At 33.8% G+C, this 21949-nt stretch overlaps 2 protein-coding genes across 2 annotated transcripts; one reads left to right on the forward strand and one right to left on the reverse strand.

Annotated features, from left to right (window-relative positions):
- Positions 1-1155: 1155 nt before the first annotated feature.
- LOC144565185 (DNA-directed RNA polymerases II, IV and V subunit 3-like) lies at positions 1156-3283 on the reverse strand. Its single transcript, XM_078314864.1, has 3 exons — positions 2753-3283; positions 1788-2025; positions 1156-1687 (listed from the first exon to the last, which is right to left on the reverse strand). The coding sequence occupies exons 1-3, from the start codon at positions 3205-3207 to the stop codon at positions 1430-1432; spliced, it is 951 nt and encodes a 316-aa protein (XP_078170990.1). The 5' UTR covers positions 3208-3283; the 3' UTR covers positions 1156-1429.
- Positions 3284-16622: 13339 nt separating this feature from the next.
- On the forward strand, positions 16623-18215 carry LOC144565425 (coniferyl alcohol acyltransferase-like). The gene has a single exon (XM_078315178.1). The coding sequence runs from the start codon at positions 16685-16687 to the stop codon at positions 18056-18058; it is 1374 nt and encodes a 457-aa protein (XP_078171304.1). The 5' UTR covers positions 16623-16684; the 3' UTR covers positions 18059-18215.
- The last annotated feature ends 3734 nt before the right edge of the window (positions 18216-21949 follow it).

Consider the following 21949-nt stretch of genomic DNA (forward strand, 5'->3'; position numbering starts at 1 on the left):
ACTTATTGACCTGTAGAATATTTTATGGGTGATATATACCGCTTTATAGATCGAGTAAGGCTACAGTGCTATGGGTTTGTACAGAGGGTTACGGTGCTACGGCTTAATATTTGAGTTTTTAAAATCCTAATGGTTGATTCGAACCGTTCATCTTGTTCTCCATATTAATATGTGTTTGGAGACTAAATTTTATATTTTTTAAAAAAAATTTACTATTTTTTTAAATAGATAGAAAATTAAATATCTGAATGGTGCAGAATTTTTTAGATCAAGTGATTTTCTACCTATCTAAAAAAATAGTAAAAAATTTTCAAAAAATGTAAAATTTGGTCTCCAAACACATATTAATATGGAGAACAAGATGAACGGTTCGGATTGACCGTTAGGATTTTGAAAACTCGAATATTGAGCCGTAGCACTGTAGCCTTACTCTTATAGATCATAAATTGTTGGCTCGGATTAATTCACATACAGGTATTACTAGATAATTTTATATTCGAATCATTTATCCGGATCGAATTTATTCTTGTTCGGGTGATGGTAGATTTAGATCAATCATTTTTTACATTTTATCGTATCAGGATCAAATTAGCATGTTCGATTTATTGATTGGTTATTTATATTTGGGTCAAATTTTAAGCCCAGAAATCAAAGGTAGAAACACAATCCTCTTGGTGATACTTTTTTTAATTTTTATCTATTTTTCCCAAGGATTATAAGTTCGTCCAATGAACAATTGGCAAGAAGGGGTTGCACTACACTGAGCTTTATTACCAATGGTTAGGTAAAACCTATAAATAACAGCATTAAGGCCCATGTAAAAATCAGCCTAGGAAAAGCCTGAGGTCTAGTTGCTTTCAAGTAGCAAGTACAATTTACAAGTTTACTCACACCATGCAGTAATATGATAGAAAAATTATCTTGAAGAAGGGTCTCCTCAATGAGGGCTTAAGTTTACAAAATGCTTGATTATTTCAATTAGCCTGAGCAGTGACCTCCTAGAAAATATAAACAGATTCCAACTGAAATTTCTTTAGATTGAATAAACATAGAACTGCTCATCCCGTGCATCTAAATCAACGTGGCAGGATTCAAATATATCTGAATCACAACCCACAGAAACGGAGAAAAAGTAAAGAAAGAGTTTGGTGGAGATGATGTAGCAAATTTAACATTCACAAAACACAACCCAAAACCCCTCAGTTTTAGTAAACAAGCATCATTCCAAAAAGCCCATAGCAGAACAAAACAAACTTGAGCAATTTTCAGGCTTCACAATATAACCACTAGCCCGTACTAAATTAAAAGGTGGCATCAATCAACAATGCATGAAGAAAACTCAATCTCTTCATCTCTCAGAGCTTCATGAATTAGCCACATCAGCCTAAACACAACTAAAATAAACACACAGAAGCATTTGCTAGCATAGTTAGCTACCCCCCAAGTGTGCATCAAGCTCATTAAAATTATTGTCATCCTGGAGCCGCACAGCATCCAGCTTCTGCTGCAGCACCTTGATTGCATTTATCACTAGCTGAGGAGCCTTAATTGCGCCAGTTGACTCAACGGTGAAGATAAAGCTATCCTCCTTAGCATATATCTCCACCAAGCCAGGCTTCCCCATAGCCTCTGCTTTCTTTATCACCTCTTCGTCATATGTGTACGCCTCTGCATCCATCACCACCACCTGATAAAAAATGTTAAAAAGAAAAACATTCAGATAAAAATCAGTAAAGTTGTGCTAAGAATTGGAAATGAAGATATCTGTTAAAAATTTAAGAGGTGACCTGTTGGGTATCAGGGTCAATACTGAAAACCTTGGTGGGGCTGCTGTCCACCAAGCTCTCTTTTTCCTCGAATGTCAACGTCTCCATCAGTTCTTCATTGATGTGGATCTGAGGCTCGTACATGAAGGTGACAGTTGCAGCTGGAGACCATTTCGCATGATCTTTGCCAATCCCTTTTCTGGCTATGGCTCTTAATTTCAACTCCTGGCCACGCCGCAGTTTCACGATTAATATACCCCTGTAACAACAGTAAAAATAATGAGATATTTCATTACAGCTTTTCAAGTTGTTCTTGGATTAGAAGCTCTATCATTCAATATGTGACTATATGATCATGCTCCTTGTATTCTTCGTTGGTAATGGACAAATACAATATCTGCAGTGCTTCTAGATAGGAGTTACAAATAAGTATCACAAATTAACTCAATGAACCAAAAGAAGGTAGAAAATTTACTAAACATCAATAATCCCTTACCAGTACTAGACATGTAAAGCACCCTGACTATGTTTAACTGATCAGCGCCAAAATCTTACATTGGTAAATCAATGCTGAACTAATAACTAATAATGGGGTACAGACATGCACTGATGCACCATACTACAGCACCACCAATCAAATCCTCGCCATGAACCTGCCGTAGTCGTTAGAACAGTTGGAATTCTAGCATTTAATTAAATGAAAACCCACCAAGTTTAGAAAAACTGAAAGAACATTCACAGAAATCTCAGTGTTAAGGTTTAATTCCAATTGTCTAAGCAATTCGTTCACAGATTTTTCTGAGCGAGGAACCTAGGATTAGGTTTAACTGTCTAATCCAAAAAACTTCTAACAAAATCTATATATGCATCATGCATGGCATCAATTTTGTGAACCTAATTAACAAACAAAAATGTTAGCAAACTCTGGACACTGGGTTTTCTAACCAACAAAAAGGAAGCAAAAGAAAATCCAAAAATTTCAATACCTCTGATTAGGGTCATAGCTATCCGAATCAAACGCCTTCTGCACATCGACAGGGACCACCCGGGGGTCAACAGAGTGGAGGTCGGCGGAGGTAACATCGAGGGTCTGATCGGACTCGCACTTAGCAGACAGGTGGAATTCGACGGAACAGTACTCGCACTGGCCGTCGCCATCACAGGAGTCACAGTCCCGGGAGAAGCGCATTTCCATGGCGTTGTCGGAGGTGAGGGGGATGAGGCCCAGGCGGTGCGCTATGAACTCGTCGTTCAGTACGGAGGAGTTCACTGAAATCTCCACCAAGTCGATGGCGACCGTGGGCACCTCGGCGATCATCACGCGCCTTAGAGCGTTCGCCATGCTGACGTCCGTCTCCCGCAGCTCGAACTTCATGAAGTCATCACGCATCTCGCGGATCCGTACCTTTGGGAAGCGCTGGTAGGAGACGGTGTCCTCCATTGAGAAGGGTTTCCAGAACAGAACCGGGAGGAGAGAGAAAGGGGGGTTCCTGAGCTGGGGTTTAGGCACCCTCGCAGTGTTTCGAAGGGAGATACTATACCTGTGGACTGTGGTAAACAAGACTAAATGTTATGACTTAGGAGCCCGTTGGCCCAACTTAATTCTTTTGTTATTGACTTATTGGAAATTTGGAAGGCTTTTGGAGATTTTTAGACGGTGGGGTGGGGTTTGGTGTCTGGATCAGATTTGGGGCCTATTGTGTGTTACAAAACTTTAGATTTGTCTAAATACTACGGAGGCAAATAAGGCCAACTTGGATAGTGTCAGTAATAACCTCATTACCTCAACCTGTCGCTGGTGCTTCAAATCAGGCCCAGATGAAATTTGTGCTTCCTCGAGTTTTCGAGACTACGGCATGGAGCTACCTTACTATCTTCTATTAAATAATGAGTGTTTAAGATCCGTTGACTTTGTATACTATCATGTTACACTTGTAAATAACGTGATCTTTCTATTGTAAGTTGTGTGTATGTATTTTGAGCAGTGTTTTAAATAACGCACTATAGCGGTGATATAGAGTTTTCGGACCTTAAATGCTAAGCTATTAAATAAAAATATGTTATTTCAACTATGATACTATAGTACGTAGCATGCAGTGCAAATAGCGCACGCTATGTTATATAGGTTTTTTTTTTAAGATCCAAATTGAAAAGGTTTTAAGGACCAATTTTTTTTAAGACCTGGATTGTTTTTGCTTCTAAATAAAAAAAAATTAGTTTATGACATGATTCTTAGATTATTTTGAATAAAAAAGATAAATGTTGTATGCTATTACAAGGAATATTTTGAATAGAAAATTGTTTTTTTTTACTGGTTTAATAAGTATATTATAATTTCATAATCAATTTGGTATTACTTATTGATCTCTAAGACTTTAGATTTTGTTGATAATTAGTAAAATTATATAATATATTTTTGAAAAAATAAAATTAATATTTATTATAACTACGCACAAATTATTTTCTTTTTTACGTTGAACTTTAATTTTAGGCATGTGACAACATACAATATTTGTCATTTTGTAAGCTCGGATTTGTGATTCGATGTAAGGCATGGAATAGCTATGTGTTGGGAACTGTGTATTGAATGAGCTGTTATCAGAGAGTTGGCCTACCAATTTTCTGAATAGTCAGTTTCAGTAAAGAATTCAGCGGAATGTACTAACTTTTTAAAAAAAAAATATTGTGAGTCTGACACCATCACGTAAATAAAATAAAATAATATAGCGATGATTTGTTTAGAGTAAGTCTGCAGACATATAATTACGAATCTTAACGCAATATTTGATATTTAATACTTTATTTTTTGCATCCAATTGAAGCCTCTAGATTGTTCAATAGTTTTTGTAATAGCTACTCAGTAGCTATTAAAATTCTCATCCATGCGAGTAAAAAAGTCAACAACGTCAGGATCATTTTGCATAAATAAGCAAGATATAATCTGAAAAAAAAATTCTTACCATCCCATTAAATCAGTATTAAATGAATACCACCCGATTATTCAAATTTTAGATTCCACCACAAACTCGGATTATTTAGATCATTTTGCATAAATAAGCAAGATATAATTTGAAAAAAAAATTCTTACCATCCCATTAAATCAGTATTAAATGAATACCACCCGATTTTTCAGATTTTAGATTCCACCACAAATTCGGACTGAATCTGCGAACAGATCCCCAATCTGTGCGTATATTGAACCTACAGACCGATCCATTAATTTACTGGGCATGTGCACACATCCATGCGCGTACTAAGTCGGTGCACCGACTCATTCGCAGACTGGATAGTTGCACGGATTGGATACTACACGGACGGAACCTTTATTTATTTCTTATAATATTTAACCTGAGGGGATGTGATTTGGGGGCATATATCATATATGCACACTCTTTATATATTTCAATGTTATAAGCTCAATTTGGATCCTCTGTGGCGAATAAATGTTTCCATAACTTGTGGCCAGTTCCAAACATAGTAACAAATGAATTATTCGGATTCGATTCGGCGGGTCAAAAATTCGTGATTCGGATATAATTCGAATATAATTCGGAAATAATACAGAACAAAACTAAATTCTAAATCAGAGAATTTTTTTAATTTCAGCACTTAATAACAACCTGAATACAATTTTCTATATACAAAAAGAAACACATAAGATCAAGTCTACACTTTAAAATCATCTGTCTAGTCATAAATGCTTAACAGTTACAGTTACCTTCTATTTTTCAGCTTCAGTTGAATGGTTATAAAAAGATCTACATCATTAATTTCAGATCCAACAGTTGAGATCTTCGATAACAATGCAACGAATTATTTACAAATTGGAGAGGATCCCAACACATTGCAAAAGTATTGGGCTGAACATGTGGTCCAGCTGTCCTAGGCTCCTTTGAAGGCGTGAACATCAAATGAATTAAAAATTTCTCCGGTTTTGAAAATCAAGCCAATTAGGAATGCGAACGGGTCGCTGTGCCGATTCAGTACGCTCACGCATGCATGCACAGGCCCAGTAAGCGAATGGATCGGTCTGCAGGCCCAATACGGTATTGAGTATCCGTCTGCAGATTCAGTCTGAGTTTGTGGTGAAATCTGAAATCTGATTAATCGGATGGTATTTATTTAATTTTGATTTAATGGGATGGTAAGAAAAAAAAATTCGGGATATAATCGACTTGTTAAGAATTGTATGAATTATATCTTATAAATATAATTTTAACCTAAGAAATCAAAATCGACATACGGACATAGGTTTTAGAAAGGGCATTTATATAATGCCAATTGCCAAGTGACTTGTAGAAACCGAACAGTCAAATTTAATGATGACCCATTGCAGTAGGTCAACAGTAGTACCTGCCACAAAATATCTCGGCCAATTATTGTTCTGCAGTCGGTTCGTTGTAACTTGTAACTTGTATAACCAGTTTATGACCAGACAAATCCTCTTCTCCTTTTCAAATTCCACTGGAAAGTGACTTATTTTATTTTTATTTTTTTTAAGAAAGTGTCTTTCCAGTGGAATTTGAAAAGTAGAAGAGGATTTGACTGGTCATAATTATGGGCTAAGAAAAGTCCAAAAGATCATGAATCTGCTTATATACCGGAAAAAATAATGATTTTACCAATGTCATTTTCTTTTTAACCCATTTCAATATTTCAAATTACTTGATTAAGTATATCACAGTTCACACATGATATGTTTGGATGAAACAAAGAATAGTGCTAATTGCAAGTTTGAAAATAGTAGCTAATCCAACTTTTAGTTGGATTAGTAGAATAGTGAGTTAACCCATAGACAAACAAAGAATAGTGGATTAGTGCTATTCTTGCTCCATTCAAACATGGAATAGCTCAAAAAAATAATGTTATTCTCGGATTAGTACTATTCTTGCTCCATCCAAACAGAGAACAGACTTAGATGGAAATTTTTTATCAGTAGAAATTAAGAAAAAGAAAGAAAGATGAAACAAAAATAGTATATCATATTTTTGATTAGTAGAAAGATCGATAGAATTTCTACCGATCCTAAAAATCCAAAAGTTTGGATCGGTAGGAATTCTACCAATTTAAATCTGTTTGTATTTGTTTCCTTTAAAAATTGTCTGGTAAAATATAAAAAGTTTTTATAAAAATAGATAGAGTATCTTAAAATATATATAAAATAGAACAATTTTATCTTTTTTAAAAAAAAATTATATTTTACTAGAAATCTAATATAAAAAATTCTCCCTACCTATGCATCAGACTAAAAAAGAAAATTAAATTTGAATCGGTAGAATTTCTACCTATTCAAATTTTTTATTTTTAAACTCGATAAAAATCTATCAATCTTTCTACTAATTAAAAATATAATGTACTCTTTCTTTCTGTTTTTCTCTCTTACTGTTTCTTAATTTTTACCGATAAAAATTTTCCGATGTGGACACAATTGTGACAGCAGGTGATGTATATGAGATTCTTTCAGCCGAATGGTTTTTCCCCAAAAGTTATTTTAGATACCGGGAATTTTTTTTAGTGATAATTGGCGACCTCATTTTTTTTGTTTTTTTTTTTGAAATGGCGACCTCATATTTTTGGTCTCTCGTCTGGCCACTGCTCTATAGTTAAGAAAATGTATATAAAAGGTGCCTCCTATATAGATACATCAGCAAAAATTTAAGCAATATTAATTTTGTCTGTCACGTTTAAAAAAATATATAAAAAAAAAAAAATTGTTCTGCCCTGCACTACATTCTAAAAATATCAGTATTAATTCAGTTATTCGATTAACTAAGGTCGACGTAAACAAGTAAACATTTAGTTTAACAATTCTTTGTAAAATAATAATTTAATAGATAGAATTGTGAAAATTAAGAGCTAGACACAAGAGGAGTCTATTGATTCCAAGAATTTAAATAAGTCTGATTAAAAACTTTCTAAAAAATTATAATTATTTGATGAAATTAATATGGACCGTCTAAATATGTTTTAATGTACTGGAGCATTACGCAAGAAGATCTGTTTTGATATTGGAGATAATAAAATAACTAAACATAATCATTTTTCCGATTTTTTTTAAAATACCCAAAAAAAAAATTAATTTATTAAAAATAACCAGGGTCCAACCGAAATTTTAAAAATACCCAAACCGCTGATTTTTTCCGCGACCCAGAATTTTTATTCTGGGCCGCGGAAAAAATCCGCGCCCCAAATTTTTCTAATATATGTATATGTATATGTATATGTATCTATAATATAATATATGTATATATTATATTTATATATAATATAATTACATATAATTATATATAATTAAGGTATTTCTATAATTATATAATATAATATAATTATAAACAAGCAAACTAAAAAATTTCACAATTAATAATTACCAGCAGAGGTCAAATTTGATATACATATACACATATATATACATATACATATATTATACATATATTATATTATATATACATACACACACACTGTCACACCCCGCGGCCACGGGTCGTAACAGTCCCCCGCCGTAAGCGTACAACGCCGTGTATGCTTACAAGGCTACTCACATTTCAAACCAAACAACAAGCAATTCAAACAAGTTTCTAATATATATATATCAGAGTACACAGTCTGGTCAGCATATAATACAACAAAAGTATCTCATCCGGATACCAACCACGAGGCCTACCCTAAATCTATACAACAAAAGATATCTAGGGTCATATACTGGTAAGCTACTAAGGCCTACTACTCTCGTGCCTCTCCGGAGTCCGTCGCACCAGTACCTGTAACATAACGGGGAAGGTGGGGGTGAGAATAAATTCTCAGTGCGAATTTGCCACAGTTTGAATTATTGGACTTGCAATCAAACTCTATATTCAAAGATGAAACCCAAACAATAACAATGCAACAGTTATATAAGAAACATAAATAACAGAATGCCACTACTCGACAACAGTTAATCAACCTGAAACACAGTTTACGGAATTTACAATATGGATTTCAAACACAACATATATTTTGGCTTAACTCGATTCCTAACTCAGTTCAATTGGACTTGTAGCAATTACAAATGTTCTCTCGAGCTGAACCGTTATCAAACCCACATCTGTAGGGTTACAGACGCCTACAGATGGCCAACCGCTGGACCCTTTATCAGACACCCATCTGCAATTGCTGTTTGGCTTAACCATTTCCTAAGGTCCGGTTACAAGTCACCAATACAGGTCAACTTGACACAATGCAACACACGGAAATCAAAGTTACCTATACAGGTCAACTTTGCTTAATCTCAACAAATATATTTATCAAAGCCACACATATAGGTCAGTCTCGCAAAATCATAACAGGTCAACGCATAAGTCAGCAGCGTCACCTTATCCAGCCACCTAAACAGGTCGGTCTGGCAAATTCTAACAGGTCAACGCATAAGTCAGCAGCGTCACCTTATCCAGCCACCTAAACAGGTCGGTCTGGCAAATTCTCACAGGTCAACGCATAAGTCAGCAGCGTCACCTTATCCAGCCACCTAAACAGGTCGGCCTGGCAAATTCATAAACACAGGTCAACGGATAGGTCACCGTTACCTTATCCAGCCACCTAAACAGGTCGGCCTGGCAGATTCATTCACAACAAGCACAATTCATAGAACTAAACAATTAATAACCGTACCAACATGCAAATCAACCTTAACTAAAACAATTCAATCATTCTCATTTATGCAAGAATCAATATGCAGTATGAATTCCAAAGTATGCAACAATTAATCATTCAACATGACAAACGAATAAACAGTTTAATTCCTGAAAATAAAGTATCAAACAAGTCCAAGAATCCCGCACCTTATTATGACGAGCGTACCGCTTAATCTAAGGATCGGACGTCTCGTATGGTCTCGCAAGTTCTTGCTCGACCGAGCCTACACCTATATTATACGTATACTAGGTTTAACATTGGTTCAGGATCGAGGAGTTTAATCGAGTGGTGCTAGGGCTTATACCTTCCCTATTCAATTTCTATGTTTTTGGTATCAATTCGTTCGGTTCATTATTTCTTACCAAAATCCTCTAGGTCCTCGGGACCATACAACTCTCCATTTGGTGACCATCAATCACCGGTTCACTACCTTGGTTCTCGGTTCATTTCAATTTACCGTTTGGTTAACCCTATTTTGGTCAAAACCTCAAATCGGCTGTTAAATGTTCTAAAAATTCACGATCAGGAGGCAACCCTACCGATTACAAGTCTAATTGGTCGGGTTAAGCAAATCAAATCACGATTAGGCCAACTTTCAATTTTGGCACGAAACCCTAGAAATCAGATTTCATAAATCGGAAGAAATCGGGAAAAAGAATGACAAACAAACTAGTAAGAAGTGTAGAGGAACTAGTCCTCGAGCAATTCGAGCACAAATCTCGGGTTTAAAACGAGAATCCGAGAAATCGAGAAAATTCGAGGTTTCGAAAGTAAAAAGGAGAGAAAGAAATACCAAATAGAAGGGTTCTGAGAGATCCTCGGCTGCTTTCTCGGTTCCAAACTCGATTTCTCGCAACAATCGGGAGTCTGAACGAAACGGAAACTCACGGGATCTTTTCCTTCTCTCTTGGACGAATTTCACTTAGAAATGGGGAATGGTGGAAGAGAGAGAGAGAGAGAAGGTTTAATTTGGGTTTTAGGGTTAAAATTACCCTGAATGCGGATTAGCCAATCCGCACTGCGGGTTACCTAATCCGCACTCGAGACTTAGTCGGTTGTCAGCCGAATCCAGGAAAAGTCCGAGCCTACTGCGGATGAACCTGATCCGCACTGCGGTTCACCCTCATCCGCACTCACTACTTAGCCGATTTCAAGAAAATTCAGTGCAATACAGAAATTCATGAGTGCGGCTAAACTAATCCGCACTGCGGATCCCTCACCCGCACTCACTACTTAGTCGATTTCAGGAAAATTCAGTGCAATACAGAAATTCATGAGTGCGGCTAAACTAATCCGCACTGCGGATCCCTCACCCGCACTCACTACTTAGTCATATTTTTGTCAAAATTCCAGAAAAATCCTGAGCCACTGCGGATGAGGTTGATCCGCACTGCGGTCAATCTAATCCGCACTGAGCCCATAAGGTTCCGAAATCTCGAAATTTCGACGCGGTTTCAATTCACAATTAACTTACTTATTTAGGGAAACCTTAATTAAGGTTTAAACTTCCATTTTATTAACACAATTTATCGGTTCTTCCTTTTAAATCATTTCAATTTAATTGTAAAAATTTCGTAACGTAACACACACACACATATACATATACACATATATATACATATACATATACATATATTATACATATACACATATATATACATATATATACATATAGAGTAGAACCAGGGTGCTCTTAAGCTCACCAAAGTTTTGGTGAGCTTAACTCTAAAACTCATCAAATCGATTTCAAATGACGAATCCGAACCGTTGAAACCCGCCTACCTTACGTGTGATGCATCTACATGTGAAATTTTTAAACATTCGAATTAATTTAGTATAAAGTCAAGCGGTCAAAAAACGTTCAAAAATGAATGCACTAAAATTAATTTATTAACCTTCTAATTTTGACCGCTTGACTTTATACTAAATTAATTTGAATGTTTAAAAATTTCACATTTAGATGCATCACACGTAAGGTATGCGGGTTTCAACGGTTTGGATTTGTCATTTAAAATCGATTTGATGAGATTTAGAGTTAAGCTTACCAAAACTTTGGTGAGCTTAAAGCACCCTAGTTCTACTCATACATATACACATATATACAGAGTAAAGCTAGCGTGTGACATGCTCACCAAGAAAGTTTGGTGAGCATAACTCCAAAAGTATATCGGATCGACGTCAAATGTCAAATCCAAACCGTTGAAATCCATGTACTTCATGAGTGATACATATATATGCAAAATTTTGAAAGTTTCGAGTTTATTTGCTACACGGTCAAGTGGTCAAAGAAATGAACATTTTATTATAAGTTATTTTATATATTCAATTTTTATTATTTCTTTGACCACTTGACCATGTAGCAAATAAACTCGAAACTTTCAAAATTTTGCATGTATATGCATCACTCATGAAGTACATGGATTTCAACGGTTTGGATTTGACATTTGACGTCGATCCGATATACTTTTGGAGTTATGCTCACCAAACTTTCTTGGTGAGCATGTCACACGCTAGCTTTACTCCATATATACATATATACATATACACATATTAGAGTAGAACTAGGGTACTCTTAAGCTTATCAAAGTTTTGGTGAGCTTAACTCTAAAACTCATCAAATTAATTTCAAATGACGAATCTGAACCGTTGAAACCCGCCTACCTTACGTGTGATGCATCTACATGTGAAATTTTTAAACATTCGAATTAATTTAGTATAAGGTCAAGCGGTCAAAAAAAGTTCAAAAAATGAATGCACTAAAATTAATTTATTAACCTTCTAATTTTGACTGCTTGACTTTATACTAAATTAATTCGAATGTTTAAAAATTTCACATGTAGATGCATCACACGTAAGGTAGGTGGGTTTCAACGGTTCGGATTCGTCATTTGAAATCAATTTGATGAGTTTTAGAGTTAAGCTCACCAAAACTTTGGTGAGCTTAAGAGCACCCTAGTTCTACTACATATATTAAAACAAAAAACCAATCAAACAATGGATATTTTCTTTCTGCAAATTCCAAACTCCAAACTCTAATAAAAAAAAATCCGGCCCTCGGAAAAAATCCGCGCCCCGGAATAAAAAATCTAAAAAAAATAATAATTCGGGGCGCAGATTTTTTCCGCGGCCCGGAATAAAAATTCCGGGTCGCGGAAAAAATCCGCGATTTGGGTATTTTTAAAATTTCGGTTAGATCCTGATTATTTTTAATAAAATAATTTTTTTTTTGAGTATTTTTAAAAAAATCGGCATTTTTTAGAGACTAAACATAAATTTTGAATGCATCAGATTAGAAGTATCCGGAAAATACATGCTCACATGGCCACATGGTACATCTCCCAAGAAACATAAATAAAAATAGATGTCTGCAATGGGGTTTTTAAAGTATGCACTTAAAATGCACTTTTATAATACATCTTAAGAAACATAAACATGTAGATATCTGCCCAAAGGTCAAAAAGTATGCATTCAAAATACACTATAATAATACAAGGAGGCGGAGTTAATGTGCAGTGAACGAGGGTCGATTGTTCTCTATTTTTTTTATTTTTTTATACTTATAAAATATATATTTTTTGGTATAAAGGAAAATATTATGAATATTGTATAACTAATTCTCATTTGCAGTGTGATTTTTTATTTGTAAAAAATATTATTCGTGTTTGACCTTCATAATTTGCAAATTTTGACTCTGCTCTCACAATACATCTATTCTTTTATATTAAGCACATAGATGTCCTGATCCATTAAAATGCTGCGATTATAAGATAAAATTTTGAATTGAAGGCCAATCCTAATTAAGTAGTCTGACTTCTTTTTATTTTATGTATCTTTTTTATGTTTTTTATGTGTATGAGTCTAAATTTAAAGAATTTTTAAATTGATCGGTCATGTCTTCATTTATTTTATTTTTTATATTGTTTAAGAAATATTATTTGTCATTTATTATTCTATAAAAATATATCAAAAATATTAAAAGAATCATACATGTCATTTAATAAAATATATCACTTAAAAATGTTATTTAAGTATAGATATCATTTAAAGAATATTATTTCTCATTTAATTTGAATTATTTTATAAAAATTATATCATTATATATGATTTCTTTTTTCTCTTATAATATATTCAACGTATCCAAGTAATACATGATACATGTACAAAAGCACAAAGCATGACTAGAGATGCTACTTTTACCCGATTACCTGGATCCAATCCGGAACTGAACCAGATCTGACTCGAAACCAACCCGGATTCGGTTAATTTGGATAGGGTATGGTTTAAAAAATATAACCGGTTAAATTATGGGTACGGGTACAAAATTAATAATTTAATATCCGAACCGGAACCGATACTGTAATGGGTAGCATATGGATTTCATTTAATTATCCCACCCATAACTGAATCCGATCCGATACCCGTATAAATACTCGATAAAACATATATTAATAACTATTAATATATAAAAATACAACTTTGCATATTAATTTTTGCATAAGTTGTGGTGGGCCCAGTACTTTTTTGAATGTGAGAAAATAGAATGCAGTCACATATTTGCTATGTTTATACACATAGATGGATGTTAAATTTATTTCTTCCATAATGACCGCATTAATTTTTTAAATAAAATTTATTACTATGAATACATCATTCAATATTTGTCTTGATATCCTCAGCATAATAATGAAAATTTATTGCTCTTATTGATATGTCATTTCTATAAATTATTAATATTTTATTCATATTTTTTTTTAACCATAGAAAAGGAAATCGTCATCTCCAATATTTTACTTTCTAAAAATTATATATTTTTTTCAATATTTTTATTTTCAAAAGTTATTTTTTCTCCATTCTCCTAATTTTTTTTGTGACATATACCCGCTCCTGATCCTGAATCGTCATGTATCCGAACTGGACCCGATAATCTACAAACAAGTTATGGGTATCTATCTACCCAGAATCAAAAGACTAGACCCGAAATATCTACGGGTAGATAGGTATCTGGATCCGGACCCGATCCGATTTGAAACAAATAAGTATAGGATCTAAATTCGAACCCGGACACTTTTAGGGTACGGGTCCAAATATAATAGTATTCGGACCCGACCCGACTCAATAGCACCTCTAAGCATGACTCCGCAACAACAGAGTTCTGGATAGTTTTGTTATTTTCTAAAAGAAAATAAAAATTATAGACGAGGAGATTCAGATTCAACTGAGTTGAAAGATGGAAATAGTTTTCCTTTATTTAAAAACCAAATCAATCAGTGTCACTACTTCACAGAGTATCCAATTTTCTATAGTTACGTTTGGATAAAAGCAAGAATAGAATTAATCTCAAATTTGAAAATAGTAGCTAATTTAATATTTGATTGGATTAGTAAAATAGTGAGCTAACTCATATAAGACAAGCTCCATGAAAGATTCAGACGAGAACGTTTTTCTTAATTTAGAGGGGCCGGCCCTCTCTAACTATTTGCGTGATAGGGCCGAGTATGGCTATTGATGGTCTCTTCAATAATTCTCCTAATGGCGTTTTTTAGTTCTATGAGTGTTGTGATTTGAAGTGATACGTCTTAATTGTTTTAATTGACTTAGCTGTTATTGGTTGTATTTTGCCTTTGCTATTTTTATTTTCAGTTTAGTTGTTCTTGGTTTTGTATATTTTGGACTATGTATTTGTACGAACTTGAGCGTTTCGTAATGAAACAGGTGGTATCCCCACTTTTTTTTTTAAAAAAAAAAACTCGTACAAGACAAATAAAAAATAGTGAATTAGTGTTATTTTTGCTTCATCTAAACATCGAATAGCTCAAAAAAATAATACTATTCTCATATTAGTGTTATTCTTGATCCATCCAAACGCATATAAAAAAGGGCCTTGATAATTGTCCACCCCCCCCCCCCTCTCATCCCCCCATTATCCCCCCAATTTTATTTGCTCAATCTCGTTCATATTTCTCACGATCTACAAAGAATTTTGCGAATCTAAAACTACGAACGTCTTTTATGCAATTTTATCTTTCAAATGAGATCCATGATGACATACTTTCGAGCTCGTCATTACACAAGTATTTATAACTCGTCATCTAAGTATTTATACCTAGTATTTTCCATATATGACACTGCTGACATTTAAAAGTATTAATATCAAGTATTACAAATATTTATACCTATGCACTGAAGTATTTATACCTATGTGGTCAACTATTTTTGTTAGAGAAAGGTTGACGCAGGGACGATTGGGAAATGTTGATGCGGAGATGCGGGATCCACGGTTGGGGATAAATACTTATAAGTATAGGTATATATACTTGCACAATGAGGTATAAATACTTGTGTGACGATGAGCCCGAAAGTATGTCATCATGGATCTCATTTGAAAGATAAAATTGCATAGAATACGTTCGTGGTTTTAGATTTACAAAATTCCTCATAGATCGTGAGAAATGTGGACAACATTAAAAGAAGAAAAAAAAACTTTAAAAACGTGTATGATTCTTCTCCCCGTGTAGTTTGAGTGGTCCCCCCATATAATCATACCAAGTTAGACATGCAAGTATTAATATCTTAGTTTGCAAGTATTAATTTATTATCTTCCAAATATTTATACCTATGAATTTAATTAAACTCGAAAGACCACAGTGTTTTGAATAAATTTAATTGAACTAATTAGTTAAGTTAGTTTATGGAAGTTAAAATCTGTTTAAGAGATGGGGGGATGATGGGGACATGCGGAGATGCGGGATCCACGATTGGAGATATATACTTGCAAGTATAGGTATAAATACTTACATGACGAGGTATAAAATACTTGTGTGACGATGAATCTGAAAGTATGTCATTATAGATCTCATTTGAAATATAAAATTGCGTAGAATATATTTGTGGTTTTAGATTTACAAAATTTCTCATAAATTGTGAGAAATGTAGATGATATTAAAAAATAAAAATAAAAATTCTAAAATCTGTTTAAGAGAAGGAAAAATGATAGAGAATGAAATTAGGGAATTCATATAATTATTTATATAAAAATATATCGTATTCAATTTGATCACTGCCTCTTAATTGTTCCATATTCTTTTTCTGACAGGTGCGTTACTGGACTACCTAAGCCGCAGAGGCGCAGACAACAGATGGCGTGCTAGGAGAATCATGGATATGATAAATCTTAGAAGTTCCCTCGTCTCTCTCTCTCTCTCTCTCTCTCTCTCTCTCCGCTCACGTCTCAAGTCTTGCTCAAGTAAACAATGAAAAGCTATCATAAAGGCACGATCCCCATAAATGTTAAAAGAAGAAGCTTAATAAAAGCATCAAATCCACCACCGTCTCCACCTAAAACCACTATTTCTAACCTGGACCTCATCTTTGGCCACTTTCAGGTTTCTCTCATCTCCATCTACCCCTCTTCCTCTTCTCAATTTGAAACCATCACATCCACCATCCAAACCAACCTGCCCGGCTTCCTCAACCACTTCTACCCTTTTGCCGGCCGTATCGAACCCGACCCTGTAACTAACCTTCCTAATCTTATTTGCAACAATTCTGGTGCTGAATTCGTTGTTGCAGAGACTGAAACAACACTTTCTAGCATTGATTTTGGAGATGTGAATCGATCGTTCAACCTCATACAACTCCCATTCGCCGCTGATCTTGCGCTTTCTCTCCAGCTGGTGCGGTTCGCCTGTGGCGGGTTCTCTCTCTCATGGAGCACCAGTCATTTACTCCTGGACGGTCATGGTCTAACCGCCTTACCAAATGCTTGGTCCGAGTTTATACGTACCGGTACACTGTTGCAGGCCCGTAACCATGAGAGATCTGTATTTGTTCCGCGGTCACCGCCACGGTATAACCCTTCTTTAAATGAAGAATTCACACTATACAAACCAAATGCATTGATCAATGTTCTTAGTGGCACGTGTCTCCTAAGAAAAAATTACCGGGTTGAGGCTACTGATATAGACAGGATCCGTGCGTGTGCAAGTGGGCATGTTAGGGCAACAAGGCTCGAAGCCATGTCAGCGTATCTGTGGAAGCTGCTTGCAACTGCTACAGGTGAATTGGATACCACTTGTCGGCTGGCATGGCTTGTCGATGGGAGAAAAAGGCTAGGCCCCAAGTACAAGGAAGCCATACAAGGTTACCTAGGTAATGTCATAAGCTACGCTTCGAGAGAAGCGCGTGTGGATGAAATTAAGAAACAGTCATTGGCATATGGGGCGGGTTTGGCGAAGGAGGCAATAGAAGAAGTATCATGTGAAGAACGGTTCGAGCAACTGGTGGATTGGATGGAAGAACATAAAGCTGCTGGTAAATGGACCGAGATAGTAGGGGTAGGATTAGGAGCCCCGACTATTGTGATTAGTTCATTTCTGCCATTTCAGCTTGAATTGGATTTTGGGTTTGGTTCCCCTGTCATGACATTGCCCTGGGTGAGGCCGGGCCGGCTTGGATCTGCTGCCTTCACTATTTTTAAGAACCCGAGAAAAGATGGTTCATGGTTTGTTAGTGCACGGCTGTGGCCGAGGTTGGCAGAGGTGATGGAGCAGGATGTTCAGAGGGTGTTTAAGCCAGTTACAACAGAGAGTCTGGGATTTGTGCCAGCACCGGCAAGCCGGTTGTGATGTTGGAGTTAGCACTGGAAAGATTGGGCGGGTACTAGAACTCTGTTGCAAGCTCTTATATCTCATCGATTCTGTGCCAAGGCTAGCTATTGTCCTTGATTTCTTGAAATTAAAAAGATTTTTATTCAGTATGAAGACAATCTATATTTTGTCCAGCAATTTTTTTTTTTTTTTTTTGAGGAAATCCAGCTAATTTCAATTACGCCATAAGAACACAATCTATATTTTATTCAAGAGGATACGAATTCTACGGGGTGAGTATTGTCCTGATCTTATTGTTCGTCTTTGAAAGTGGTTGTACCTTTTGACTTTGACCAAAGCAAAGAAAAGTCGTTTCCATTTTTTCTTCTTTTTTTTTCACTGGAAGGAAAGAGAGAAAAAAAGAGAACAGGAAGTCAGGAAGACGCTTTTTTTTTTCAAAGAAAATGAGCGAACTGAATTTGGATTGTCATTGAGAATGTGAGATACCACTGGTATCATACCAGCGAGTCAAAAACTCGATTACCATAGGAAACGCTGCTTTCAAAACTATAAATAACAATACAGAAACTAATATTAATTTTGGATCTGGAGTTATCATGTTAGTTTTTTAACTCAAAGATCTTGTCAGATGTTGCCATGTTAAACACAACTTTAATAACTGAAAAAAATATATATATATTGTCGGATAAGTGTGATTATCCTCATAAATGCCCTTACAGCTGTGTTAATACAAGTACAACTTGCATAAATTTAGCTGAAAGCGACCTATAGAGAAAATACCCAAATCCACCACATGGAGGCTTAAGCCATACTCTAGAAGTGAGAAGGAAAGGAGTGAGATAAATCTGTTGTTATTCTAAAGGAATAACAGAAAAGTGTTATTCTGATCTCAACCACTCAAATTTTTTCATATGCGAATCTCAAGAAAGAATATTTTTATGCACGAATCTCTATGAAGATCAATGGTTGAAATCAGAATAATAGATTCTTGTTATTCCTCTGGAATAACAGTAGATTTATTTCCCCAAATCGAAGTACAGAGAGGCGTTTATCCTTTGTCGTCCCCTCCCTTTACGAATTTGTATCCTCTGCATTAACTCAAATTTTGAGTTAATATCTGGATCATTTGATTTAGATTTGCACTAATATTAAAGGCCCTGTGCATTATAGGTGTGTGTCGAATTGGTTTGAATCCTGAGTTTAAAAATTAACTGAAATGATACGTTAACGCAGAGGATGCAGATTCTCCCTTTACGTACTCTTAGGGCCTGTTCGGCTGTTTTCCACAAAATACTGTTCACGTGGAAAAAATAAAATTCACTCTAGACTGAATTTTTTTTTCTCACGTAAACAGTAAATTTCAGTTCAAAAATTTCTTATTTCTATTTCTATTCTCATTCCCACTGTGCAGCCGAACAGGCCTTAATGACCTTCACTTTTGGATTCACACAACACGTCATATTCGTACTGAGATCGCACAAGTTTGAATGACTCGACGTACAATTAAAGCATCTCCATATATGAAATTGTTTAGCAATTTCAAACAACTGTCAAAGAGTAAAGAAATTAATTTCACAACTCCTACATACATGCAATTGATTAGAAATTGTTTTTATTGTCAGGTCAGTGAATTTAATTGACTATGAGAGAGTGAAAGTGAAAACGAAAACAATTACTAATCAGATTTAGTGAAATCTTTTAAAATTTGCAATTGCACTGCATCCATAAAAGTGAAACTAAAAGTGCCAAGAGTGTTTGGAAAATGCCAACCAAAATTTTGCAATTCAATTTGCAAGCTATTAGTTACAAGTTTCAGATTAATGAAACGGACATTAGACTTTTTTCAAAAAAAATTGCAAGCTATTAGAAATGCTCGAAACAACACATTCTGGGATTAGTGTCAAATTTATAGGTTACAATGCAAGAATTGGGCAAGGGATGAAAAACAAGAATTCGGATCATCCACGGTACCAAACAAGGGAATCTTTTGGAATTTGTAGATCCATACCGTTTGTTTAACTTTGCATGAACCTTCGAGGGGACCCTCTATAGTCAAAGAGGCATCGGGTTGAGTTAGACCCGGCTGGAAGTTAATATAGACCGTAAAGTTGTGGGCTCACTGTCCAACACCTGACTGTTAGATATATGTCCTGAAAAACAATATGCACATTATTTTGTGAGCAAATTGAGCGTGTGTTGCGCTTACCAAGAGAATTTGGTGAGCACAATTTCAAAAAAATATATGATAGATTTCAAACGATGAATTCAAACTGTTGAAACCAATATATTTCATGAATGATGCATGTACATATAAAATTTTGAAATTTTTGAATTTATTTAATATAAAATAAAGCAGTCAAAATAATGATTTTTTTATAGGTTATCTTATACGTCGTTTTATGTATTCATTTTTCATTATTATTTTTTTACCACTTGACAATGTACTAAATGAATTCGAAATTTTCAAAATTTTGGTTGCATTTGGATCGTACAAGGATTGCTGCAAGAATAGCGATTTTTGGATTAGTGGTTGAGAATAGTGCTAACCCGAGTGGTTTGAGAATAGCACTAACTTTGAACTATTCGAATTAGTAAAAATGTCGTTTGGATTGTATGTTTGAAATAGCAATGGAGGGAATGAATAAAATAGTGATTAAACTAATCTAATATTTTCAACTAATATTATATCACATTTAATATTTAAACTAATATTATATTACAATTAACATTTAAACTAATATTATATTACATTTAAACTAATATTGTCTAATACTAATGTAATATTTTATTTAATACTAATCTAATTTAATCTGACATTTTATTTATTTAATGCAAATTTAGTATTTTATTTAGTACTTATTTAATATTTAAACTAATATTATATTATATTTAATATAATATTTATTTAATGCTAATCTAATATTTAAAATAATATTGTATTACATTTAGCATTAAATTAATATTATATTATATTTAATATTTAAACTAATATTATTTTATATTTAATTTAATATTTAATTTGATTATAATCTAATATTTAAAGTAATATTATATTACATTTAATATTTAAATTAATATTATATTATATTTAATATAATACTTTCTTTAATAATGTTTAATCTAATTAGATATTATATTTATTTAATATTGATTTAATATTTAAACCAATATTATACTACATTCAACACTTAACATTTACGCTAATATTATATTATATTATATTAAATATTTAAATTATTATTATATTACATTTAATCTAACATTTCATCTAATATTAATCTAATTTGATATTATAGTTATTTAATACTAATTTAATATTCAAATTAATATTATATTACATTTAATATTAAACTAATATTGTATTTAATTTAATATTTTTAATACTAATCTAATATTTAAACTAATATTATATTTTATTTAATATTTAAATAACTAAAATGTGATATTTAATTTAACATTTTATTTAATATTAATCTAGTTTGATATTATATTTATTTAATACTAATCTATATTTTAAATTAATATTATATTACATTTAATATTATTTAAACTAATATTTTATTTAATAGTAATCTAATCTAATATTATACTATATTTAATACTAATTAAATATGAGGAGGGTTCAAATACCTCCATTTTTTGTGCTCCATCATGCCTCCATTTTAAAAAACTTAAATAACTCAAAATTTTAATTATAAATGTCAAAATAAAACCGTTAGATGTGATCTATGTTATTTTCTCTATATGCTCATAAAATATTATCACATTTCAATTTTGTTTTTATGCGAATTAATAAGTTGAAAAATCAACATCTAGAAATTATTCACATTAGTACATTTTTTTTACAATCTCTTGATGACAACCAAAACAAAGTTGAAATGCCGTAATATTTCACATGTGCATAGATAA

The sequence above is a fragment of the Carex rostrata genome, chromosome 14, assembly GCF_964058835.1.
Source record: "Carex rostrata chromosome 14, lpCarRost1.2, whole genome shotgun sequence".
Taxonomy (NCBI): Eukaryota; Viridiplantae; Streptophyta; class Magnoliopsida; order Poales; family Cyperaceae; genus Carex; species Carex rostrata.

Excerpts from the sequence above, each read along its gene's own strand:
- LOC144565185 (XM_078314864.1), bottom strand. The coding sequence starts at position 3,207 with ATGGAGGACACCGTCTCCTACCAGCGCTTCCCAAAGGTACGGATCCGC. Across the intron at positions 2,026-2,752 it reads AGCTATGACCCTAATCAGAG|GGGTATATTAATCGTGAAAC; the intron begins GTATTGAAATTT and ends CTGTTGTTACAG. Across the intron at positions 1,688-1,787 it reads TTGACCCTGATACCCAACAG|GTGGTGGTGATGGATGCAGA; the intron begins GTCACCTCTTAA and ends ATTTTTTATCAG.
- LOC144565425 (XM_078315178.1), top strand. The coding sequence starts at position 16,685 with ATGAAAAGCTATCATAAAGGCACGATCCCCATAAATGTTAAAAGAAGA.